Genomic DNA, 26670 nt, shown 5'->3' with positions numbered 1-26670 from the left:
GCTGATTCCCTAAAGGAAGCCACTGGCTTGAGTCTGCAAGAGCTAAGCAGGGCAGCTGAGGACAGGACATTTTGGAGACCATCGCTCATTCATAGGGTTGCCATAGGTTGGAGACAACTTGACAGCACACAGTAACAACAACAACAGCAGCAGGCAAAACTGAGTAACGAAACAAACGAAATGCTAACAAATAAAGCACAGCACAAATGAATTCTGATGAAGGGGGCAGGAGAGACACATTTTCAGTCACAAAAACAAATAGAAACAAAATTAAAATTATATTTATTCTTCACACCACTCCCCCTTCTACATTTCCTTGGATGTTATATAACTGATTGAACCGACTAGCAGAATGTATTTGGCTTGATTAGTCACCTATTCTGTTCAACATATGCTCAACGCAACTCATGATAAACTGTTTTCTTTTTTTAAAATGTTATTAAAAACAAGCATAAAGAATAACAACATAACAGGACATCATAAATATAACAACACATTGAACAACATCAACAACAAAAACCCACACCTAAAGATACAAAACTTCCAAACAATTGTAATAAAAGTGCCCCCCTCCCACCAGGATCCCTGGAGATGAAGCCACTTCTCTTCCTTCCATAGAATCCTGCCCCCTGCCAAAATTTTAGCAACACTTGCAATGGTGTGCTTCCCTTCCCCTTTATTAACACACAATCAATAAATTCTCCCCAAATATCTATAAAAGTGTACCCTTTAACGATCCTTTTTAATTTTTTCTATTACACGTTATCTTACAGTATAATGAATAGCTATATTCCTTACTTCTTTATACCATGGATTTAATGGTACAGAGTGGCCCAGCATATTAATCACCACTGCTCTTTAGAAAACAGTCTTTAAAATATTAAACTCTATGTCTATACAGCTGAACGAAAATTTTTACAAGTTAGTGTGGAGATGGTCTCTAACTCCAGTAAAATTAAATCAAATAAATATGGATTAGTCTAAGTTGCTTTAGAGAGAAAACTCGTACTTATTTTCATATGTGGTGGGAATGTGAGAGTGTATTGAAATTTTGGCAAATGTTTTTTATGGAAATAAAAGATATTGCTTAGCAAAACTTAGAGGTGTGTCCCAAAATAGTCCTTTTATCTATAATGGGCATGGAGCAATGTAATTGGTCAACTAGAGAACAAAGTTCAACCTCATCAAGAGCAACAATATTAATGATAGCTAAGTATTAGAAAATAGAGTATGATTTTCAGTTAAATCCATGGTATAAAGAAGTATGGAATATAGCTATTCATTATGCTGTACCTGGGCAGATACCAGAACCCCTGCTTGCTGTCAGTCAACACGCTGACAATGAGCTAGCTTCGAAGTAAGCCCCCAGTGAGGCACTCCTCAACTCGGCCTTGTGAGAAGTCAGTGGAACTATTTCTTTGTGCATCCATGCTTTGTTCTTCCAAAACGAAGAGACAGTCAAAAAATACTCAGAGTGCTAGTTCGGTGAAGCTATTGGAAGAACTTCCAAAAATAATGGCTTGGACATTTTCTGCACCCTGGCTGTCTGAAGACTGGTGTTCAAATGCACCAACATTCCACTTCTTCGAAACTGTATAGGTGGGGCTTGGCTGAATTATTGTGGTCATCATCACCCACAGGTTACATAGGTTAGCACAGTGGTAGAGCACACGTTCGGCAGGTAGAAAGTTCCTTTTCCATCCCCACAGTCTCCAGGTAAGGCTATCCTGCCTGAAGCTCTGGAGAACAGGTTCTACTACGATGGACAATATTGAGTTAGAAGGACCAATGACTCAGAATGAGGCAGTTTCTTATGTTCTTGTGTAGCACAAAAACACACCCTGTAGACAATTGGTTTGTGGATTGCTGTTGTCTTCTGACATTTCCAGACATCAGTGTATTATGAACAACTTTTGGTGTCTCATGGCAGTGGCATTCAAAAGCTAAGAAGAGTACTGTGGTGCAAAATGGCTAAGAGGGAGAAATGAAAATGTGCCTTTAATCATGAACAGAATTTTGTAAGACTTTGTGTAGGGAATGGTTGCCAAAAATGAACTCTTGTTCTCAGTGCTAGAGACTTGTCCAGGATTCTACTCAAATAAGTTTTGGAAATCATAATTCAAGAGGAACCCATTTGAAACCCTAGATACAGGACACATTCAAATGTCACAGTAAGCTAGGGAAACCCAAGAACCCTGGTTTATGAAGGACAAGAAGCGTGCTGATGCATCCTGTGTAATCACTCCACATTACAGTGGAAGGGGCTAAATAAACTGCAGACCTGCAGTCAATGGTGTGTTTCCTGTGACATCCGAAATTAGTGATGGTTAGCACTCTGGAATGTTCTTCTCACAGCAAACCAGGGAAAGAAATCTAGAGTTTGTACTGTGGTCCATCTAGCTTGTTGATGGGAGAGGCTGCTTTTAAGGTGCCCATATCCTCTTGAAAGCTCTATTTGGTCCTGGGACAATTCTTCAGTTGCTGAGTCACACACTTGGTGTTTGAGCAGAATGGGCTTCACGGCAATACGTGACTGGGCTTTGAGGCAATTTGTTTTATCAACCCTTTGCTGTGTTGACTTGGGGGCCATGAGAATTGTGGATCAGCACAGCTTGAGGGCACCAGATTAATAATGGTGGATCTTTCTGATGTTCCCTAATACAGTAGGGAAATGTTTACTTGTGGCAGTTAGCTGCACTACAACCATACTTATTTCCAGTATGATTTTGATAGAAGGTATAAATAGCATTGGGCTCATTAATTATGGAACAACTTACCACTTTGCTCCTAAATCAACAGCCATCATACTGTAAAACTCGTCCTGAAATAGAAAAACAGAAGCCTCACTGAAATATTAGTACATGGAAAAAGACATTATATATTCAAATATATCCAATAGTTTTAGCCTGCATTAAACAGATACAACAGTGGACTGTCCTCTTGTTATCTATAATTGATAATTAGAAAATCATCCTTTTTAATTAAACTTGACAGATATTGATTGCATGGTATTGTACAATTAGTTGTCCCTGGAGGCTGTAAGCAGGATACATATCCACATACATGATGGGTGTGGTGGGTGTTTTGTTTGTTTTAAGCTCAGGTTCAATATTTCTAATTAACTTTGTGAGTAGCCCTCAGATATTCACTGCACCATTTTCATAGCTCTCCAGTTCTAGCAACAACGGTGTTTTGCAAACAGGAATCTGACACTTCACGATCAAAAAATCTCTATAGTTAAATATTTTTTTCTGCCGCTCCACTGACTATCAGTTACAGACATAATTACTGCAACTAGATGACATTTCGGAATGCTGTGGTGACTCTAAGCAAAAAAATTACTCTCAAAGAAAAATACATTCAATGTCTTTCTGTTGGAATTCTTTTTCCAAGAGATTTATCTAAACTACCCTGCAGGCCCCAAGGCTGCTACTCCACATGTGGCATCTGCCTCACTTGAAGGCCTCTGTGACATGAGGCAAAGTCACATTCTCACACCCTTTGCTCTCCCATATGCAATAATATGGGAATAATTTGCATGCTTAAGATGGTCTGTGCAGTGTGCTTTGAACACTAAACAGTGATACGCAAATGCTGAATATTATTGTATTTACGGGGAAGAGACTGTACCTCATGCTGGACTAGCATGCACCTTGTATGTGGAATGCTGCTGTTTTGATCTTGTTATCTCCAGAGTAGTGATTTTTCTACGGGTGATGAGGGAGACATTTGTGAACTGGTGCCAGTCAACATAAGCAATAGTGGGCTAGATGGACATTTGGATTTTAAACTAAACATTTATGTTAACACAGGAGCCAGGTAAGGGATACAGTCCATAGTCCCACCCACTCATCTACCATATGCCACATACATATTATTCTAGCCCTCCCTGCCATGTTTGTACAGCACAAATGTCTGTAGCCGTGAGGAAAACTCACAAGTCAGCTTCCGCATAATCAGGAGACTGGTACAATCAGTTCAGGTAAGTGGTCATAGGGCTTCTGGCCTGTGGTTCATTAAATTCTCAGATTAAAAACAACTTCTGAAACTATAAGCATTTTTATATGCACTACTATGGGGGTATTTATGTACTTTTAAACTGCTTCTCTCTCCCCCCCCCCCCGCCCCACAGGTTTACCTATGAAATTGCCCCCGTTTTTGTCCTCATGGAACAAATAACACTTCGGAAAATGAGAGAAATTATTGGATGGTCAAATAAGGATGGAGATGGAATATTCTCACCAGGTAGGTCCTCTTCTTGACATCTTCCTCAAAATTTCAAATGCTAAATGGTGCTAGATGTAGGCCTTCAAGGTGTACCTTTAACGGTACCACAGTTTAAACAATAGACGGGGCTCAGGAGCATGCAGCTGTCCAGATGTTCTCCCCTCAGCCCTTGTTGCTGGCTGTGCTGGGGAAGTGCTATGGGAATTTCAGTTCAATAGGATCCCAGAGGGTAGCATGATCCCCATGCCCGTCTTAGCGAATGGGCATGAGAAATGTTTTCCCGCCTACTTTTAATGTAGTGTCCTGACAGATTCACCCTCTGCTTAATTTTTTTTTTTTTTTTTTGCCATGAACACTCATTGGTTTCTCAGCCCAGTGACCAGACCATATACTGGTCTCATCTATACTGGCTCATCTATATTGGCACAGTAATCTAATTGGTTCTTTATGTGTACATTTAAAAATGATTTCAATCACAAAGAAAATGAAGTCTTGCACATATTCTACTTTCTGCAGCAATGGCTCGGAGGCTTTTGTCTTCATTGGGAAGAGAGTCTGGCAAAGCTGAAGAGACAACATTGTTAACTTTTATTATACACTTTTTTTATGCATCTCTGTCAGAGCTGTCATAAATGGGCTGGAAATGCAGCGGACATTTTGTAACTCAGATAAATTTTGTATAGCCCCTTACAAGTAAGCTATGGGGGAAAAGGAGGTCAAAGCCATTGTACTCAAATGAAGGGAAAAGCTGCCTGTTGGTCAATACTGTTTGCCTTTTCTTCAAAAGTGTGAGAGTAGCTGGTGATTGTAAGAAGATTAAATACTACTGCAAATGCAAAATCTTGCTATGCCTTCCCTTCCCTTCCCATCCCATCATGTCCCCAGCCGCACTGTCTCACCGGACATGAACTCCTTGGTTGGGCCTTAAAAACAGCACCACTGCCTCTCAGGTAGTCTATAAGATGGACATGTTAATACTGATTAAGTCAATGGATCTTAAAAAAAAAAAAACAACCTCTGAGGCCTTCTAATGTGCTATAAGACCTAAACATAATGAGAGCTGAAAGAACTCTGAAGGGATCTCTTCTTTGTGATGCTATTTCACCTAATAAGGGAGGAAATCAACATGGTGAGGCAGAAAACAGGAAGCCCAAAACTATCTGTGATTTAATAATTATGAGAAGGACTGGTTTTCCCCAGATTGAAGCTGGCTGCCAGAGAGGGGACCTTCCCAGCGGTGCGACATCTTTTCTCGAGATAGTGGTCCCTTGACTTTTATTTTTCCAGTATCAGCTGATGTCTATGCTGTTCCTTCATGCCTTTAACTGGCTTTTAGTTTTTGAGTCTCTTTTCATGGTGCTACCACTTGCTGACGTTCTACATTGATTTTTACGCCTGGTTTTATTAAGCGGTTAACCAGAAACAATTCTGGCTAATAAAAGCTGCAGCTCTAAATATCTGAGAGCAGCATATGAAGACTTAATCCTGTAATTATGGTAATATCTTCAAGGAGGGGCCTTGCCTTGTTTTTACTTTAAGGGCTGCATTCCATACCAAACCTCCTATCTACCCCCCCCCCCCCCAAAAAAAAACTGAAACAAAATCTGTGTGTGAACATAATGCAAATGCTGTTCATTGCCAAAAAAATTCTGGAGCATATTATTGGAGACTGATTCAATTTATTCAGAGGCAATGGCCAGGCCTTTACAGTAGTCTTCTTTTTCACCCTGCCTTATTTGGAGGTATTCCCTAGACTAGCCCCCAGCATTTTTTTGTAGTTGTGTATTACAGAGGCAAGCTATTCGTGAAAAAGCTGTTTTCTGGGGAAATGTTATCCGCTATTACCAGAGAAATCTTGACAACCTTCTGAGGAAACTTGTTGCTCCAAAGAGCACTTTGAAAGCAAGTGGCCAGAATCCTATTGGTTAGTTACCCTGCCACAACTGCAATGGCATAAATTATGGTGGGAAGTTACTGCTAGTTAACGGGTTAACACACCAGCTTAACCAAATGGCGCACAATGAGGAATGCAAGTGGTGACTCAGAGACTAGTGGCAATTCACTGCTCCAGTTTGTGCCATTATGCTTAACGCCTCCTTAATTAACTGACAGGATTCCGACCACTGTTGTTAAAAGAACTCTGTCCGCCAAACAAAGGAGATAGCTCCTGTGAAGACTCAGAATTTGAAGCCCTGCCATCAAACTTTTCAGAGTGATGCATCGCTGTTGTTAATTCTTTCATATCTGACTGAAATAATATGACACATTTCAAAAATTATGTTTTTATATCTTTGCTCATAATATAGATCTTTCCCCTTTTTCTTTTCTAATATTTTATTATCATGTACTCTTGTTACAGGTGGTGCTATATCCAATATGTATAGCATCATGGCAGCCCGCTACAAATATTTCCCAGAAGTCAAAACGAAAGGCATGGCTGCAGTGCCAAAACTGGTCCTCTTTACCTCAGAACATGTAAGCTCAACAAGCTTGGTTTTAATTAACTTCTATTATTATAAATACTCTATGAGAGCAAAGAAAGATATTTTTTCACCATCACTAGCCTAATCTAGAGAGTTTCGTAAACTCCCCCTCCAAAGTTCAGTTGTAGAAAAGGTAGCCATGTTAGTATGTGCAAGCACTATAGGTAAAAAGAAAATGAAAATAAAAATAAAGGAAAAATGAAAAAGACTAAAACATGGTGGCACCTTAAAGACTAACTGTTATATTTTAATGTGAGATTTTGTGGACAAGTCCACTTCCTTAGACATAATAAGAGACAAAGATAATATGGCAAATATACATTGCATTAAAATAGAGAGATCATGGTTGGTTCATTGGCTGGCTGGCTGATAGTTTGTTTGTTTGTTTGTTTGTTTGTTTGTTTGTTTGTTTGGTTGGTTGGTTGGTTGGTTGGTTGGTTCATTGGCTGGCTGGCTGGCTGGCTGGCTGGCTGGCTGGCTGGCTGGCTGGCTGGCTGGCTGGCTGGCTGGCTGGCTGGCTGGCTGGTTGGTTGGTTGGTTGGTTGGTTGGTTGGTTGGTTGGTTGGTTGGTTGGTTGGTTGGTTGGTTGGTTGGTTGGTTGGTTGGTTGGTTCATTGGCTGGCTGGCTGGCTAGCTGGCTGGCTGGCTGGCTGGCTGGCTGGCTGGCTGGCTGGCTGGTTGGTTGGTAAGAAAGTCAGTGGGTATTTAACAGTGGGGTGGTAGCCTCTTTGATATACAGGTATATTCCACTGATGCTTGTGCTGTAAAGGATATAAGAACCTCTGTCATGAATAACAATGGCAGAATAACGCAAACATTAATTATACTGAGGAGACTGCCCTTTTACACTTTCTAACCACCTCTTCTTTGTAGGAGGTTGTCCTATCTGGGGTAATTCACAGTGTTGTGTGAATTACCCCAGATAATGGATGACCACAAGAGCATCATGGCAATGAATTAGGATTCTCTGGTTTACCTTGAAGTTTTTAGGTGGATCTGTTGAGGTGGAAAATATATCTGGAATATACGATACAGTACAATTATTATAGTGTTCCTATTTTGTAGTGCCATACTCTAAAATGTTAGTTAGTTTGTTTGCTGAGATCATAAAAGCTTATCACTTATGACCCTTTTCTACATCTAAACCTTATTTCAGAACTCTCCCTGTGTCCACACTTTGTGGTTTTTGCTATTGTGTTCACGTTGGTACATGTAAACAGTTTATTTGTTGGTGTTTGGATCTGAAGCACCTGTCAACAGAAAAGGACGCAAAATGTTAGCAGCCTTTTTTGCATGCTCTATTTCCAATTAATAAGAAGTGACACAATACAGGCAACTGCTGGTACCACCTAGCGAAGCGTGCATTATATGTTTGGTTTCTTTCATGAGAAAAAGTTTGGTATGTTTCCTTTGCTCTTGTCATTGTAGAGTCACTACTCAATAAAAAAAGCTGGATCTGCACTTGGTTTTGGAACTGAAAATGTGATTTTGGTAAAGTGCAATGCAAGGTAAGATGTTCTGCTTATGTGGTACTTCTGCAGTGTTCACCTACAGTCCAATAAGACGATAGTGGCATATTGACAAGATTTGTTAACTTAAACTGTGTATGGTGTCCATTTTGACTCTTTCTAAATTGTCTTGCGTTTTCTGTTTCACATTGACTGCAGAGGCAAAATAATACCGGCTGATTTGGAAGCCAAAATTCTGGAAGCCAAACAAAAGGTAACATTTTTTGGTTTATAACATGTAATATATTTCTTGTTTTGATTATTATCAATACATGATATTCACTTTTACTTTAATTTTATGTGAGTTTAAGACTACACTGTTAGATTGCACAGGATAAGTTGCCATTAGAGTTCCATGTGGTTTGCTCCCGGGTGTTGGAGTTTTAGGTACAACCTCTCATGCTGTCTGTAATTTGAGGGACTTTTCTGGGCTTGGGTGATTGTCTGCTGATCCTGCACTAACCAATTGCTCCTTCCAGCTTTTGAAAAAGAGAGCCCCGCCTCTCTTCTGAGCACCCTATCCCTCTTTTTCCTCAGTGGGTGGCAGTTGTTTGTTGCTGTTAATCTGTTTGGTTGCTAAGATGTGTGCAGTAAAGAAAGCAATATACATAAGTCTGGAATTTCAACCAACTATACGTAAACAAATGTTTTTTTATTCTTTCTCCTATTAATGTCCCAGAGTGAGTTATTGAGACTTTAAGTACCAGTTAATGAGAAAGGGGTGGACTCTGGGGAACTGATAGCTATTCTTCTCTGTGGATCTCTTTACTTCTACTGTGTAGCAAAAACAATGTTACCAGAAATTCAAAACCCTGCAACACCAGGTAAATGTATAGGCTCGTACCATAAGGCTGCCGTTGTAAACTCACTATTCCATAATCAGTCCTGTTGGATATACCGTGTTTCCCTGAAAATAAGACAGGATCTTATATTAATTTTTGCTCCAAAAACGCATTAGTGGTTATTTTAAGGGGATGTTTTATTTTTTTTAATGTACAACCATCTACATTTATCCAGATACAGTCATGTCATCTTCTCGTTGCTGCACACTCTCCATGTTCTGCTTGTAAAGATCAACAGACAGCTTTCAGTATGCTGTAGGTATCAGGATGCTGAACTCTTTCTGTGGCCTGATTCTTTGGCAAAGGTTTTATATTATTATTTTTTAAAAATATATTGCATATGGTTCAAATTTAAAACTCTTTAAAAAGGTTCTTTAGCTCAGCCGATCTCAACCTTTTTTGGGGTCCCAGCTGTAAACACAATATGAAAGAAATACAGGCTGAATCCGGATTGTGTGAGTCACGTAACAAACCTTATGAGGTGGTATGTGAAGAAGTGTTTCCAAGTCTGTAGCCCCCCCTTCAAATGTGCCAGAGGCCCCCCCCAGGGGGGGCGTATGCCCCTCCGATTGAGAATGGCTGGTAGCTGATGGTCTCTCTTTCCACATGTCCTTTGAAGAACTCCAGGAAAGGAAAGAGTGACCTGACTGTTAAAAAAAATAAATAAATAGAAACTAGTTAAAAGGGGGAGGGGAGTCTGTTGTAATTTAAGTTTGTTTGAGTGTCATTTTAGATGTTTGTACTTCCTGACAACTTCCACCTTCTGTTCTGATTTGTAGGGATACGTTCCCCTTTATGTGAATGCAACGGCTGGCACAACAGTTTATGGGGCCTTTGATCCAATCCATGAGATAGCAGACATCTGCGATAAATACAACCTTTGGCTCCATGTGGATGTAAGTAACTAGGGCTGCAGTCCTATATCTACTGTTACCAGGAAATCAGCCCCAATGAGCTCAGTGGGACTTCCTTCTGAGTCCATATGTACAGCCATGTGGTGCAAGACTTTCACCCTACGTGCCCCTGCTTTAACTCCTATTGAGGGCAGTGGGGCTTGCTTGCTCGTGAGATTCCTCTGGGGATACCCATATCGTTATCAAGAGGGGGAAGGGTCCTAGTAGCTCTGCTAATTAACATACCGTCAAGTTCTTAGAGAAATGTCTCAAGCTCCCCTTAATTCCAGTAGAAGTATGAAATTGATGGAGCGCCTACTGTGGAATCCTACCGTAGTTTTCGTCTGAAAATCCATTCTCAAAGCTTTGATTGGACATCAGACGCAATTTACAAGAAATTTTGAAGGTTCTGAACTGTTTCATTTCTCTCAAATCACTTTCAGGCTGCCTGGGGAGGTGGATTACTAATGTCCAGAAAGCATCGTCATAAGCTAAACGGAATAGAAAGGTAATGACCCTCTTGCCTTTTTTTAAAAATCCTATAGTAAAATCCTAGCTCTAAGATATGCTGACAGTAAGGGCTCGGAATGGGCAGACATTGCTTGTGGTGGCACAACTGCCCTTGCGCTGGCCCATCTCAGAGATCTGCCAGCAGAAGGAGCTGCTGGCAGAACAGTAGTACCTGGAGCATTGCCTAAACACCGTCAGGGTGAAGTCCTAACCAGGTGAACTTCCGCAATTTTAAGACCAGCTTCTCCCAAAGCAGGTATGGCCAAAAAAGGGAGGCAGAGGAGGGGTGGGATGAGAAAGGAAGTAAGTTACTCCAGAACAAAACCTTTTCTAGTCAAGGACCACAGTTACTTTGTACCAGCACAGTTAGCTCAAAGCGAGGGTAGATTTTAGTAATTCTCACCCTGTCTTAAGCTAGGAGAAGCTGGACTCAGCACCACATCTGCTGGCCAAGTTTCAGTTAAACTGACCTGCAACCATTTTGGCTGGTGAGGATTTCACTATAAATTTATTTAGACACATGGCATTTCATAAATGCTTAGGAAGCAAAAACCCACTCAAGGCTACTGGGGTTTCAAAAAGCCACTGACAAACTGGAAATGCAAATGGGAACAAAATTATTACAGTGGAGGGGGAAACATTTATGTTAATGTCTGTCTGAACATTCCTGGAGAGGAGAAGCTGTTGTAATGCATGTGTTTAATGTACGTTTTACATTGCATTACAATTTGAATGGCGAAAGAGATTTCCCAAATCTGGCCCAAGTCATATTGGTTTGAATCTGCTGCTTGTTTGCGTTGTTTACCTCCAGATAAGGCACAATCTAGGCTAGCCTTCACCAACCTGGTGTCACCCACATGCATTAGGTTCCAATTCCTGCCAATCCCAATGCAAGACATTACCCACTGATCAAGATTGTGATTCAGTACATCTGGGAGGTGCTGGGTTTGGAAAGGCTAACGAGTTGATGCCTGAGCAAAATGATTTCATCCACAATGGAATCAATTGATTGATTGACACTCTGACCTTCTTTGTGGCAGTTCTGGGTGGCTAATCGCTTCATAAATACCCTATAGTAAAAGGGATAAATTACCAGTATCTATAGCCACACATTCCCAATATCTAAAACAGTGTTTGATAATATACAGTAACAGCAATAGGAGCATGCAACATAGATTTGAGTGAGATGCCTCTTCCACCCTAGCGACACAACACTGTGTGCATTTTATTTTTGAGTTAGTCCCCTAAACCTCAGTGAGGCTTTCCTTCTTTGCAAGATAGCGGATTGCAAATGCATCTTCCTTCCGCCATACGTAGCTAGCTCCTGGAACTGACATGCCTGTGGCCGTACCTGACACCAGGCTCCTGCCCTACTAGGAACAATATGGAGATAAAAAGTCTATACCATAGATTTGAGATGGCAAATCCTATCTGTAGTCTTATTTTGCAGGGCAAGCAGTTTGAAAAAGCAAGACATCGCAGGTGGGAAAAACATTTAGGAAAGCTCTTAGTTCAGGATTAATTTCCATGTCTCTGAGACAACGCTGATCAACTTATAGTGCAATGAAGAACAATTAACTCCTGCTCAATCTGGGATAATTCAAGGACTCAGAAACTTCATTTCCCAAAGAGCCACTCTTCCACTGCTCTGAGGGAGGGATGAGGAGACTTGAGTTTTGTGGGACCTACTTTTGCAAAATATTGGCACCTAAAAGAAAGAATTTTAATTTAGCATAAGCTGTTGTAAATTGCATTTCAGTTGCCCGGGTACCTCTGAAGAAGCTAAGGTGGAATCCACAAAAACCCTGTCCCAAACACAGTGTGCTAGTCTTTAAGCTGCCACAGGACTGTTGGGGGTTCTCCCCCCCCCCTAATGCTGTATTAAGTTTCCTCTCTAATTCCGTTAGGTCTTATTCTGTTCATTTCATTTACAGAGCCAACTCTGTCACATGGAACCCACACAAGATGATGGGAGTTTTGTTACAATGTTCTGCTATTCTTCTTCGGGAGAAGGTTTGTCTGGATACCGACTTTTCTCCTTCAAAAAACAAAAGGTCATCTAATGTTTTCCCAACCTAGTGCCCTCCAGATGTGTTGCTCCGCAGCTCCCATTGCCCCTGGCTGTGTGGTTAATGTTGTTCAATGTTGTGGCCTGAAATGAGGACTTGCCAGGGAGAACAGGCTTCCCAGAACTCATTTAAAAATAACCAGTTATTGATGTCTTTTTTGCAATCATTAAAGCATAACTTTACCAACTCTATCAACATGAACTCTACCCGACTTTGGGAGGCAGTGGAAGACAGGAGGGCCTGGTGTGCTCTGGTCCATGGGGTCACAGAGAGTCGGACATGATTACATGACTAAACAACAACAACAAAGCATAACTCCCCATGTTGAGTGTACAACTAAATGGAAAGGACAGTTTGAGGGTTTGAGGGAAGCCAAAAGCAACACTGTCAGGAAGCTAAATCAACAACCAAAATGTGGACTGCAGCCATGAAATCAGGTGATGGAGCTATGCATCTAAGGAGGTGAATTATGCCTTTCGAGACTGAGCCTTAAAAGGGCAGCTATTAAGGAATAGAAAATATCTTTAAGGATGGAGACCAAGGCTGAGATCATCCACATTATGCTAGTCCTGATTGCTATGTATGGATGTACAGTAAATGCTGGGCAATCAAGAAAGCTGACAGCAAAAAATATCAATTTATTTTTTTAAAAAAGGAAAGAGTCACAGATCCCAGAGATGACCAGAAAGAGAAGCAAATCAATCCTCTACTTTCAGTGGAAGCCACAATAAGAACTGGGGCTATTTGTACTTTCCGACATAAGAAACCACAAGACTGAATGGAAAAGTCAATAATGCTAAGGAAAAGTTGACAGCTGTAGAAGAAGACCTAACTTGAGATGGATTGATTCAATAAAAGAAGCCACACACTTTAGTTTGCAATACCTTAGTAGAGCTGTTAACAACAAGCTGTTCTGGTGGTCCTTAATTCATAGGGTTGCCGTAAGTCCCCGACGATTTGATGGAACATAGCAAGGCATAACTAAATCAGTAGAATAATCCAGGCCTCAGATTCAAGGAGTCTCATATTCAAATCCTGACTGCAGGTTTCAAGGGAGGTCTGAGAAGAAGTATACACACTTATCTGGGAGTGTAGCATGATCGAGTGGGTGAACCCTGGTCCAGTGGTTACTTAGACTTCACATCTTAGGTGTCTTCCATGGTGGTTCACTCTTGCACAACTGAAACACCTGTTGCCCCTCAGTATTGGGCGGCGCTGATGAGAGTTGCAGTCCAACCACATATGGAGGCCATGAGTTGTCCTCCTTAGCCTAGATCCATTCTTGCTTCATCCTCCAGTTTGCTTAGGGTGCATTATCAAGGTCTGCTTGTTATTGCCCCAGTATACTTTGCAAGCAACCTCTGCTCTCCTCTGCACCTGGCTTCATGTGATGAAACTGGAACTGTACCCATAGAGGCAGCAGGAATGGTCCCAGCACCATTGAGAGTTTCTGGAGTCACCTGCTCACCCTGCTGGCACCCATGCAACAAATGCTGTAGGCAAGATGCACACCAGCAGTAGCCCAGGAGCTGGAGTGGGGAAGCTGTTGCTCCTCCTTCCCTAAGTGTCCGTCTTATGAGAAAGACATCTGAGGCACAAAACAATCGGGAAGGTGCTTGTTCCTGCTCTGCCATCCCTTATGGAGACGCATATTGTACAGGTAGCAATAACACCTCTTGAGCAGTATCAGTTGTGGACTGAGCCCTCCATAGCACTGCAGGAGGGGAACATCTGACCTCTATGAGCTGGTTGTTTGTGGAGAGATAAGAAAGGTGTAGCTGTTGTGATGCCGAGTAGGTGGCGGCAGCAACCACCAGGCCTGGTGTTCGAGTCGTGCCCTGGCTAGGGATTCTGGAACAAGTAAAGATCCTCCTGACACAAAACAGTCTTCAAGCCTCACCTTGTCTCTCCTTCTCCCGCTGACTCCCCCCCCCCCCCCCGATGTCCGGGCTTCTCTTCAAATGGATGGCAGTGCAGTTGATACAACCCTACAGCTCATGTAATCACTGAGAGCCAAACTAGAACTTTCTTTAATATTTCTTTTTGTTTGGCTAAATGCTTAGAACACATCACCTTAAAAGTAGCATTATTTTAAAAAAATGCTAAGTAGCATAGTTAGATTTTTGGTACAATGAGCAATATTTACTCGTTACTCCTAAAACTGTGCTTTCTGGAGGATATTTATGGAGGTGGTTACAATTAACTATTTTTTTTAATTAACAGAAACAATTCATTAGGAATGAGTAACATAATACAGTATTCTTCCAACAACACGTAGCAAGCAGCATTATCATATAGCATCTTTTTTTTTAAAGTAACAAGCAGAGAACTGCTTTTGGAAAGTAAAGAAAAAAAAATCCAAGTTCTGGTTCCATTGCATCTACTCAGACTCCTGTCCTGCAAGGATAAATGAGTCCTAACAGTTCAGCCAGTAGCAGCGGGCATAGATGGGTGGGTAGCATTTACCTGTATTTTGTGGTTAAAGGACCAGACAATAATCTCCCTTTTTGCACAGTGTGCACAAAACATATGTCTCCTGTGCTGGAAACGTGTCTGTAACCTGTGGAGTGAGTTTCAGAGACATGGTAGTTCACTTTGGCATCTATAGCAAAATACAGAACAACAGCAATGACACTCTGACATCTTGTGGCCTTTTTAAAGACTAACAGATTTGTTTCATTATTCTTCACAGTTTAGAGGGTACATTTTAAAAGTCCGAAGATTCTCTGTGGATTTGTTGCTTAGTCTCCTAGGATGCTGCAAGGCTTCCTGTTTTGTTTGTTTCGCTATACTTGTTGAATATATGGTAGCTGGAAAATTTGTTCTTCCTTTTGGTCAAGCATGACCAGGGCTGCAGTTGAGCTCAGAGGGAACAAGGAAGCCTGAGGGAGGGAAGCCGATGATATCTTTTCTCCTGCCAGTAAAAATGCCAGTAGAAGTGCTTCGACCCTGCAGGCCCCAACTCCACAGCATCACCGATCAGTGTTCAGGGCTATGGATTATGTGAGCAATTGCTTTCTAGTGACAGAAAGGGATTGCTGTGTCCCTGTTTTCTTTTCGATTGGCATAGTCGGATGCTTTGCTCCTGCAGACCAGCTCTTGGAGTTATTCGTTCCTGTTCAGGAGATGTAACACAGGGAGAGAAAGAGTGTTGGTCACCGCCATTTGTTTCAAAACCAATGATTCCATTTTTATGCCACACAGATTTGTTTGAGGTCAAAAGAAATTAGTTAGCCATGTATGTGCAAGAAAGACTATACCCATACACTGGGGTCTTGACTTGAGAACTTAATCCGTATTGGAAGGCGGTTCTCAAGTCAAAAAGTCTGTAGGTCAAGTCTCCATTGACCTACAGTGCATTGAAAACCAATTAATCCCATAACAGGCCGTTTTTGTTCCATTTTGGTTTTTTTCTGGTCTGTAAGTCAATTCTCAGGCTGCAAGTCAAACCTAAATTTTGTGGCCAGAGAAGTCTGTAACTCAAAAAGTCTGTAAGTCAAGCCGTCTGTAAGTTGAGGGTCCACTGTACATGTGCCATTTGCCTTCCATCTTTGTACCAGCATGCCATTCAAAATAAGGGGACTTTTGAAAGTGAAACCAGAGAAAGAATCTCAGGTGTGACTGAAAAACCCAACCTATATCTTTTGCGGAATGACCACAAAGGGAAAGATGCTGTAATGTATTCAAACCATATCACTTCATGTTTTATCTATTTGTTGAGTCCATATATTTAAAGAGTTTCATCTCCCCCTCTTCCTCCCTTTTTTGCAACAGGGTATACTTCAGGGTTGCAACCAGATGTGTGCAGGGTATCTGTTCCAGCAAGACAAGCAATATGATATAACGTATGACACGGGAGATAAAGCAATACAATGTGGTCGCCATGTGGACATATTCAAATTCTGGTTGATGTGGAAAGCCAAGGTAAACAATAAGATGTCACAAATGTTCAGGCATTCCCATGATAATTACTTGGAAATAAGTCATACCATGTTTAAAGGGAACCACCCCCCGCTAAGGTTGTGACCACATGATCAAATACAGTGGGATCAGCTGCAGTTATAGTACAAGTCAACATGAAGTTTTGTTGTTGTTTTTTCTGATTGCAGAACACAAAGGCTAATTTGAATCAGTCCAGGGCTTCTACTTATTTTTTTCAAGTCAGAACAATTTAAACAACTTTTCCCCACATGATCAGTTGATTAATTCTTGTAAAGATGGGAGGTGTGTCTGTGGGTGGTGTTTCCATGATGTAGGCAGTCGGGGAATGATGATCAGGACTGTGGAAACACCTGCCCCTACATGTTTACTCTTTGAAAAGCAAATGGCTTGACAATGAATCGTAAAAGCATTGGCAAAAGTGGGACCAGAGGAAGGAAGGAAAGAAGGAAGGATTGTGATATGACATGCAAATTGATTTTTTTCTGCCAATAATTTGGCCATAACCACTTAATATTATTCCTACATGTAACAACCAACATTTTATTAGTTACACCCACCAGCATAACACAGTTGGCCCAATTGCTGCAAATTAAGAACTTAGCACTGGAACTTGTTGATCCATGACAAGTTGCACATCCTGTTGCACAACAACAACTGCCTATGTGAACTTATTAACTTGTAGTAACTTGTCAAGATTTACACTACTTGCCTTGTGCCACTATAAAAACTCAGTAGGATTTTGACCAATGGTATTTTAAAGAGTTGCTGTGGGTTTTTCAGGCTGTTTGGCCATGTTCTGAACATGGCCAAACAGCCCAAAAAACCCACAACAACCATCGGATCCTGGCTGTGAAAGCATTAGAGAACACGGCATTTTAAATGCTTTTCTGTATTGTTTTGGAGTTTTTTGTTGTTGTTGTTCAGGTAAAACTGAGTATATGTGCTTGTAAGGCTGGTCAAGATCTATTTCTGTATCTGTCTTATCTGCTGATCTATCCATCCATTCTTAATTTGAACCTTTTCATGTGCTTAAAGAGTATTTTCAGCATTCCAGTTGTTAAGATTCCATAAAAACGATGTCATATACTGTATAAAATTACCCTGCAGGTTTGAAATACACAAATACAACATTTTACTTTAGCAAGAACAAACAGAAAACACAATTGAATCCAGACCTAAATTTTCTAATACCTTCTAATACCAAAAGGATATTTGAAGAGCCTAGAATTGGATTTAAAAATAAATGTTTTTGTAGAAACAAACATTCTTGAACACTCCAAAATATGTTTTCTGTTAAGTTTTTACGGATTGCAGCCTGCTTCTATGGCGGGCTGTAATTCAGAAAAGCCTATACCAAATAGAATTAGAAAGACAAATTAAAGACTAAAGTGCTAAAACACTGTGGTTTAGCTGCAGCTAGACCACTAGCTGACACACACTCTTCCTCTGGACATTGCTAAAAGTATATGTGTTTCCTTTTTCAAAACAGGGTACTGTGGGATTTGAAGGTCAGATCAACAAATGTCTTGAATTAGCAGAATACCTCTATAATAAAATAAAAAACAGAGAGGAGTTTGTGATGGTTTTTGAAGGAGAGGTAAGTAGTAAACCAAAGGCACCTTTCAACTAAACCAGGTATTTGGGGAAGAGAAAATGCACCACCCCATCCAAAGCTAAACGCTTTAAACCCCCATTAATTTCAGTCGGATGGATTTTAAAGACACGTTTAACTCTGCGACAGAAATCAAAGGAGTGGGAAAATGCGGAACTGTAATTGCTTTATCCCCAAGTTTTTTTTACACATTTAATCACAGAAAGCATGGTAATTGTTCCATCTCCGCCATTTTTTTATTTATTGAGAAAATGTTTGCTTCTTGTTTTTGTTTTTCAAGGAAACATCACTGCAAAAGTACTTGATTTCTGCCTGAATTGTAAAGCACTTGTGATGGGCTCCATCTATCAGCCCAAGACCTTAAAAACTATGAAAAGAATTCTGTGAGCTCAATAGAGTTTGCTTTAGGCTTCTTTTTTCAGAAACAGCAGTGGGACGTGTCATGTGAGGAAAGTACTTTTGAAACTGAAGGAAATTTCAAAATCAGTTTATAATATGGAATGGGCGCCTAGTCATTACAAAGGGAATATACTAAAACAAACGACCAAGAAATGACAATTGAACTACATTGGTTCATACTGAATGGCCACGTCGATACACTTCATTTCAGAATCGTTAATACGGAGAATGAATACACTGACTCGTACGGGTACACTGAATTTCAGAAACACAGAGTGGCTCCATGCTTCTGCTGTGGAGGCGCTGGAGTGTGTTGAGTGGCCATGGGTGCAATGTGTTCTGAATTTAACAAATTAAACTTTCCTCTTAGTTTGTGCAGCTCTTGCATAAGCCTTGACACATCTTTGCTCCTCCTGAGCATAAGTCTATCTACTCCTTATTTTGCCCTTTCATCTAAAACCCACTATCTTTCCACAAGCTGAACAAGAGTGAATGGCATCCTCCACCAAAAAAAGCCAGGCTTCCCTACAAAAGCTGAGGCTCATAAACCGATTGGCTACCTTAAAGTATTCCACTCTTAGACTTCCATGCTTCATCTTCTGTGCTGCAAGATTTCCACTTTTGTTAATCCTGCTGCCCTTTCGGGAAGTGCCACATCATAAACTCTGGGTGATTGGACACTGTGGACTTCTAATTCCTTCTTTACCTTCCAAACCTGATTATTTTATGTAAGAAAATGAGAGGGTGTGTTTGTTTGGGGGGAGGGAGAGAGATTTTTGGCATCCAAGCATAAGGAGAGGGAAGGCATTCTTTTAGAACTTAATGCTTGAAAACGGGCTGTACTCCGTGTGCATTCTGAACTTTTTAATTTAACTAAACGTGTGTCGTCAAGTCAATTCCGACTTATGGCAAGCCTTTTCAGGGTTTTCCTTGTCAAGAATACTCCGAAGTGGTTTACCATTCCCTTCTTCCGGCGATGCCCTGGGACTGTGCAGCTTGCCCAAGGCTACATAGGGTGGCTCTACTAACAGGAGGCACAGTGGGGAATAGAACTCCCAACCTCTGGCTCTACAGCCAGAGACTCACTGAACTACCCAGCCAGCTGCATTCTGAACTACTGTTTGTGTATGAGAGAGAGAAATAGACAGGATTGGAACCACAGCATTATCGGCTATTAACAAGCACAGTGAGCTCCAGATGAGTTCAAAGTCCTCACCCAAGCCTCCATATAAGTAATTTCCATCCTCAGTTGACTTCCCCATTCCATTTTCCTGTGATCTGAAGAGAAGAAAGAGCAGTGGTGATAGTGGGAAGTACTTCTCATTACTGAAGTGACAGGTTGAGCGGCGCCATGATTGAATCACTAAAATGTCACAAATAAGATGAGCTTTTGAGTTCCCTAGAGCCCCTCATCAGGGACTCCTCAAGTAACATTCGGAGCTAATCAAATTTTGTGAAAGATGTAATCCAGGTATTGTTTAGTTCCACGTATGTGGTATGTGCCTGAGGAGGGACTGTAGATATTAGCATCGTATTTTCATGAGCGGTTTATTTGCTTTACAGCCTGAACACACAAACGTTTGCTTCTGGTACATTCCACCAAGTCTCAGAGGGATGCCGGACTCTGAGGAAAGAAGAGAGAAACTACATAGGGTAATTTATATTTCTTTATTTAAATTATTTGTAAGCAATCTTCTACAGCAAGCCCCTCCCAAGACAGTATAAAGTCACTTAAAACCATACAGTAAGACCACGTAAGGATTAATAATAGCAACAGCAGAAAAGAGGATGTAAAATAAATAAAGGTCACCAAGGTCACCAAAGAGTTACCCTCTGGTTTCCGCCCTCCCCTGCAACATGGAGTGCTGGCCAAGCACATTAAGTTCTTACTTCATTGGGGGTGCGCCTAGGATTCCATCCCCACCCCCAAGTATTAAACCAAACTTCTTCCAACCTTCAAGTTCCTCCAAACCTTCTGACACCATCTTCTGCATAGAACAGCAGTTCTCAACCTTGGGTAACCCAGATGTTCCCACACTGCAACTCCCAGACGCCTTCACCACCGGCTGTGTTGGCCGGGTTTCTGGGAGTTGCAGTCCAAGAACACTTGAGTTACCCAAGGTTGGGAACCACCAGCATAGATAATACAATTTTGTTTCTATAATCCTAGGCACTGGGAGAATAGGTTAGCTTTTGAAACCTATTATATAATTATTCTGCACAAGTTGACACTTCCAAAACTTAAAGGCAGCCCCAGTAGTCCAGAGGAAATAAGCACATATCTATGAACTACTTCTTTGTTTGTTGAAGGGGAAGGGTATGGAATGGGTCTAGCCTGCTCTCTGAGCTGGGTGCCTTTTCTCTCGATCCCTGTATGGCTGCTTGTATTGATGCTAGTTAGTTTGGGGCGGGGTTCTCTTGACTGGGTTTGTACTTCAAATATATTTGTGCAAAAGCTCCTTTTCCAAAAAATTTGGCTAAACGATTTAATTGGAAAAAGGTTTTAAACAAGGTGGCTGTTGGGCAAAACTACCCGTATTTTTTTTTAAAAAAAATTAAATAAAATTTGGACTTATTCCGTGCATTCACTTTAACAGGAGTATGTTACCTTAAATGCATTCTGCATGAACTGATTTATGGATAAGGTGATTATTATCTTTACTTGAAGTTGTATTTTCTTAAATGTGTAGGCAAGGCCAGCAACAGATTCTATGAAAAAAGCAGTGAATGGTCAATTATTCTGTGTATGGTTGTACTTTTACCGCCATGAAAAGCATTCTTTGAATGTTTTGCCTCAGGGGCCCCAAAATGTCTGTGGGCCATCCTTCTCTGATGGGATGGTTATACCTGCTGTGCTTCCCCATTGGGTTGATTTATGACTGAAGAAGGCCGTCAGAGCTGCCTGCGAAACAGCAAACACTTTCATGCATGGTGCTTCCCCCCCGCTCTCCAAAACAGTTTTTAAAAAGGAGGCAATAAAGTCTTTGGATTTATGAGAATTGTGGAGTTTTTCCTTCATTGCTGCTGTTTTTGAATGTCCATCAGCAACAACTGTCTGCATTTGTCCATTTCCTACCTTTTTCTTACCGTGTTTTCTGTCTCTCACTTCTCTCTGCCTAGCTGGCATGGTTAGAAATTAGGGATTATAGCAGCTGTTCCATGAATAACAGGCTTCTCAACTGTATCCTTTCTTCCCTGCATCAAAGGTGGCACCCAAAATCAAGGCTCTGATGATGGAATCAGGCACCACAATGGTTGGATATCAGCCGCAGGGAGACAAAGTCAACTTCTTCCGAATGGTTGTTTCAAATCCTGCCGCCACCAAGTCTGACATTGACTTCCTGATTGAGGAGATAGAAAGACTGGGGCAGGACCTGTGATGCACTGTAATGGCCTGTTTTACTTCTCCAGAACGCTATTTTCCAATGCTGGCTCTTTAAAAAAAAAACAGTTCTGTAGCAAACATTTTAAGGTAATCTCTTTCTAAATGTTTAATTCATCTGAGATGTTCATTTTAAAACAGTCTCTCTCTCTCCCTCTCTCTCTCTCTCTCTCTCTCACACACACACACACACCTATAGATTTCTGAAACATATTTATGTATTATACAGAGGGGAAAAGATATTATCTTAGGCTGTATAACTGACCCACTTTGATCCTGATAATTTCTAGGTAACAGGAAGCTAATTCTAGTAAGATAGCTGATTAAGAATATATATTATAGAAATAAAATGGTGATATGTCTAAGAGTAATTCACAGTGTTCTTTCTAATGCAAAAGTATTCTCAGTCAAGAACTGCTCTTGTGTAGCTCCATTCATGTCAATAGGGCTTGACCAGAGCATTGCTTGTTAGACTGTACTCCAGTGTTTATACTCTAAGTTACCTGGGGATTTACACCCATTCGTTTCAGAAGAGCCATCTGCCTTCTGCTGGTCAGTGGCAAAAATTGCTGCTACTTTTAATGAGCACAACCCAGCTGAAGTGAAGCATTTTTTAAAGAACTGAAATCAATAACACTTAAGACCACTTGGTGGTATTGTGCTTGTGTGTAGCATGTCAGGGTTGTGCCCATTATTTAGGTTTGGGGTGTAAATAAGCTAATGTTTCCACCAAAACGCAAACTCATGCAATGACCAGGCGAATTCATGATCTCCCTGGTGAAACTGGGAACGGAAACATTTTTAAAGATGTAGATGCTTAGGAACTTAAGAAAATGTTTAAACATTATTTAAACTTCATTGTTGGTGCTTCTCAGAAACAAACCCAAAAGAGAACCACCTAGTAGCTGTGTGTATGTCCCCTTCAGTTCTCATATCAAGGGGACTGTAGTAGGCTCGTAGCTGAGTTGTTGTAATAGATTGTATTATTGTTGTATTTTTTAGAATTCAATTTGTGTAGATTGTGTACATTACTGTTAAATGGAGAGGGGGTTAAATGTCATAATTTTTCAACAAGATAACTGTTCAGTTCTAGGTATATGAACTGTTTGCTTCTTTATATGCAAAGATTTACCATGCTAAAGACTTGTCTTGTATTTTCTTCCATTTGTAATGTATCCTATTTATATAATTATCAAAGGTTCTAAATAACATTTATTGGTATTTTAGTGTATTTGTGAGCCAAAGAGGAGGTTGAAAATTAGCTGACATGTTTATATAATAGTGCCCTTAAAACAGTAACTTAAATAATTTTACTGTCTATAAGAAACCCTAACACTGTATATAGATTTTAGTGTAATGAAATCCTTTCATTTTAATAGAGATGTCACCTTTGCTAATGATACTGTAGACTGTCTGTACATTCAGTGTTCTGGTTGCTTTTTATTTCTTTTTCCTTCTAGTGATTCACGGATGCTTAAACCAGGCCCCTACACATTCCCCTGGTTGTTGAGGGCCAAATTCTGTAGTTTAGATAAATTCTATGGCAAGATCAGCAAAGACCATTCTGTGAAAGAGCCACATTTAGGTCTGTCTCCTGACTCTGAAAAGAATGTCATTTGAAATGTAGAAGAGTGGAGAAAGAGGAGCTTGCCACAGAACCTGTGTTGAGTTATGGGTGCCTTGACGTAATAATGTCGCACTGTCTAGTTCTCCGGCTCAGCTCAGATTTTTTTTTTAGCTAAGCCTCCAGTATTAAATGGGAGTCCTCAGTCAATCGCATGACTAGTGGGCCAAGCAAAGTTACAGGACTGTTGACACAATTACTCCAGTCAAGCCACGTCTGCTGACTTCAGACCTTCCCAGAAATGCTGCTACGGTAATGATTGCTGCTAGCTTCAATTAAAGACTGCACAAAGCTCCTCAAGGTGCCCGTCCTACTGAAAGGAATGGAGCACTTGTAAATCAACAAGAATTGCATGCAGATAACTTAATACGGGATTTATGTTCTGGATTTTAACAAATAAATAATAATGTTTTCTTGGGAAACATTAGCAATAGTTTGATGAATGTTTGCTGGGATTTGTGTAGCTTTTGACTTTTTGGTTCCAGGAATTTTTCAAGTGTAGAATGAATATGATTGTACAAGTCCACATCTTCTCTTAGAGAGCCTTGACACTGCTGCCCTCCTTATTCTCCGCTTCTTCACACTCTCTCATGTGTTTGGCTTTCCCTTCTGCCTTCAAGTGATCAGCACTTCAGAACCATATTGGGCCCGGACTGTCTTAAATGTGTTAAGCAAGCCTATGGTATTTAGATATCATATGGAAGGAACAAGTGAGAAGCCATTCAGAAGAGTCTGCTATCTCTAATTAATTTATAAATATAGACAGTTTTAGTCTCTAATAAAAAAATTAGCCACCTCTGTCATTTAATGTGACGTGAACTTCTTCTTCTTCTTCTTCTTCTTCTTCTTCTTCTTCTTCTTCTTCTTCTTCTTCTTCTAATTAGGGAAGGTTGTGGGTCTCCTCCCTTTTTCTTCATCTCTCTCCCAATTGCAAGCAACTTTGTTGGTTAAAGATCTCCTTGACTTTAATTTTGTTCAATGCAGTGGAGTAAAAGCCATGGCCTCTTCACCTTAATCTATGCTGCCCCTTTTTCCATTCTGGCTGCGACATTGACCTATGTTTTCCAACACACACAGGTGATTAGCTATATTTTCAAACCCAGAGCCTTGCTGCTCCTAAAACTACATTGTCATTCTTTTCCTATACTCTTAAGTATCCTGCCATTTCTGCTTCAGCCCAGTTTTTTTTTGTTTTATGCAACTTGGCAACGTCCAAGGGGGTTGTCGAGACTTGTTTGTTTAAAGACCACTTGATTGCTCCCTATCAGTTAGCCATGTAAAAGCTAAATAACAACCATTTTGTTAGTATTGCTGGCCTCATCAGGGACTTGGGATATTTTTGTACAAGCCTCAGTGCTTGCACGAGTGGATCCTGCCACTGATATCAACAATAGCTTCAGTGTTGGTTGTCCTCTTCTTAAATCCTCATTTAAACTGGGGGCAGGGGGAAGACTCCACTTAATATATGGGTTGTTTTTTTTTCTAGGAAAGTGTTTGCATTCTGAGTCAACCAACTGATACATATTTCCAGTTGATAACCTGTTATTTGGCCATTGTTAAACAGTCCATGCGTTCATGAGGTTACCTTTCTAATATCATTGTGGGGGCAAGGATAGGAGTGAGGGCTTCTTTCTTTCTTTCACCCCAACCCTGCACCAGATGGGGTAAGCCTATTGACAGAGCAAACCTTCTCCCACTGACTACTCCCAGCTGTAACTACAAGGATCTCCAGCCTGGAATATTGAGCTGTCCTCAATGGCAAAGGCCCCACCTAGTGGATGGAACAGGGGATGAAGACCAGGGAGACTCAGACTGGCGTTGTCCTTTGGCCATGAAGCTCACTGGGGAATGTTGAATCGGTCACGCGTTCTCAGCCTAACCTACCTCGCAGGGTTGTTGTGAGGCAGAAAAATAGAGGAGTGGATTATGTATGCTATCCTGAGCTCCTTGGGGAAAGAGTGTAATAAAATAATGTAATAAAATAAAAATAAATAATTTTTTAAGCTTAATGTTATTGTTTCACAATCACAATACTCACATTTGCCAAACCTACATTTCCTACAATTTTCATTAAGAAAATTCACTCCCTAGTGGATAATTCTGAATAAGAGCCCACTCTGTCTGTCCTTCCTAATCTAGTGCCACTCCACTCAGTAATGGGCCACAGTGGCATGGAAGAAGAGCCACAGCATAGATGCCTCTAGCACACCTTGGTGCTTTTCCACTATCCGTTTACAACCTGAGAAGGAATTAGGACCTCCCTGGTTCTCTTTCATAAAACGTACCTCATTATTTCCTGCTAAATCTATGGAACTCCCTGCTATTGTGTAGGTCTCTTTGGTAAAGGTAAAGATTCCCTCTGAAAATTTGTCCAGTCGTGTCCGGCTCTAGGCAGCGGTGCTCATCTCTGTTTCCAACCCATAGAGCTAGTGTTTGTCCACAGACAATTCTCCATGGTCACGTGGCCGGTGCGACTAGACACGGAATGCCATTTACCTTCCCACCGAGGTGGTACCTATTTATCTAATCACATTTTTGCATTTTGCATGCTTTCGAATGGCTAGATTGGCAAGAGCTGGGGCAAGCGACGGGGGCTCACTCTGTTGTGTGGATTCTACTACAGGTCTTCTGACCTTGCAGCACAGAGGCTTCAGCAGTTTAACCCGCAGTGCCATCATGTCCCTTTTAAAGATCACTTTACCCCCACCTAGATTTACTAACATCAATATTTTTTAAACTTCAAGAAGGCTGGTACTTCAGCATCAAGTATCAAATGAAACACCACTGGTTAAAATAATCCAAACTTGTCAGCAGGTGTTTGTTAAATAGACACTATTTTCCAGAAGGGAACTCGCTTACTGAAGTTGGAGGTGTTTGAAGTAATGCTTGATGACAGATTTTGATTAGCTTAAGGAAGAAATTGTTGGTGACACCAGCCCTTTAGGGACTTTTTCGGTTCAGTCCAAAATATCCTAATACCACACACACATATCCAAAAGTACCATTTCCTGTCATTTTCTCACAGGGCACCAAGTCTTTTCTAACACCTCAACTGAAATGTTTATTATCCAGAGAGGATAGATGGACGGATGGTTTTTTTTTTTGAACTTGGGTAGAAACTTCAGCCAATTAGGACTTTCAGTCTCTCAAAACTAATTGGAATGAGTTGGCCTAATCTG

The 26670-nt window shown here is 40.8% G+C and overlaps 1 protein-coding gene across 5 annotated transcripts in view; it reads left to right on the top strand.

Moving 5' to 3' along the window:
• GAD1 (glutamate decarboxylase 1) overlaps positions 1-25500 on the top strand; it is a 66638-nt gene extending 41138 nt beyond the window's left edge. For all 5 annotated transcript variants that reach the window (XM_020789453.3, XM_020789455.3, XM_078394366.1 and 2 more), the window contains exons 7-17: positions 4133-4245; positions 6587-6702; positions 8139-8218; positions 8378-8432; positions 9840-9956; positions 10397-10461; positions 12398-12476; positions 16307-16456; positions 17964-18071; positions 20049-20138; positions 21692-25500. In XM_020789453.3, the coding sequence (XP_020645112.1) occupies positions 4133-4245; positions 6587-6702; positions 8139-8218; positions 8378-8432; positions 9840-9956; positions 10397-10461; positions 12398-12476; positions 16307-16456; positions 17964-18071; positions 20049-20138; positions 21692-21865 (1147 nt within the window). In that variant the 3' untranslated portion in view covers positions 21866-25500. The remainder of the gene's footprint in view (positions 1-4132; positions 4246-6586; positions 6703-8138; positions 8219-8377; positions 8433-9839; positions 9957-10396; positions 10462-12397; positions 12477-16306; positions 16457-17963; positions 18072-20048; positions 20139-21691) is intronic.
• Positions 25501-26670: the final 1170 nt, after the last annotated feature.

Source organism: Pogona vitticeps, chromosome 1, assembly GCF_051106095.1.
Source record: "Pogona vitticeps strain Pit_001003342236 chromosome 1, PviZW2.1, whole genome shotgun sequence".
Lineage (NCBI taxonomy): Eukaryota > Metazoa > Chordata > Lepidosauria > Squamata > Agamidae > Pogona > Pogona vitticeps.
This window is presented reverse-complemented; position numbering and strand designations above follow the sequence as displayed.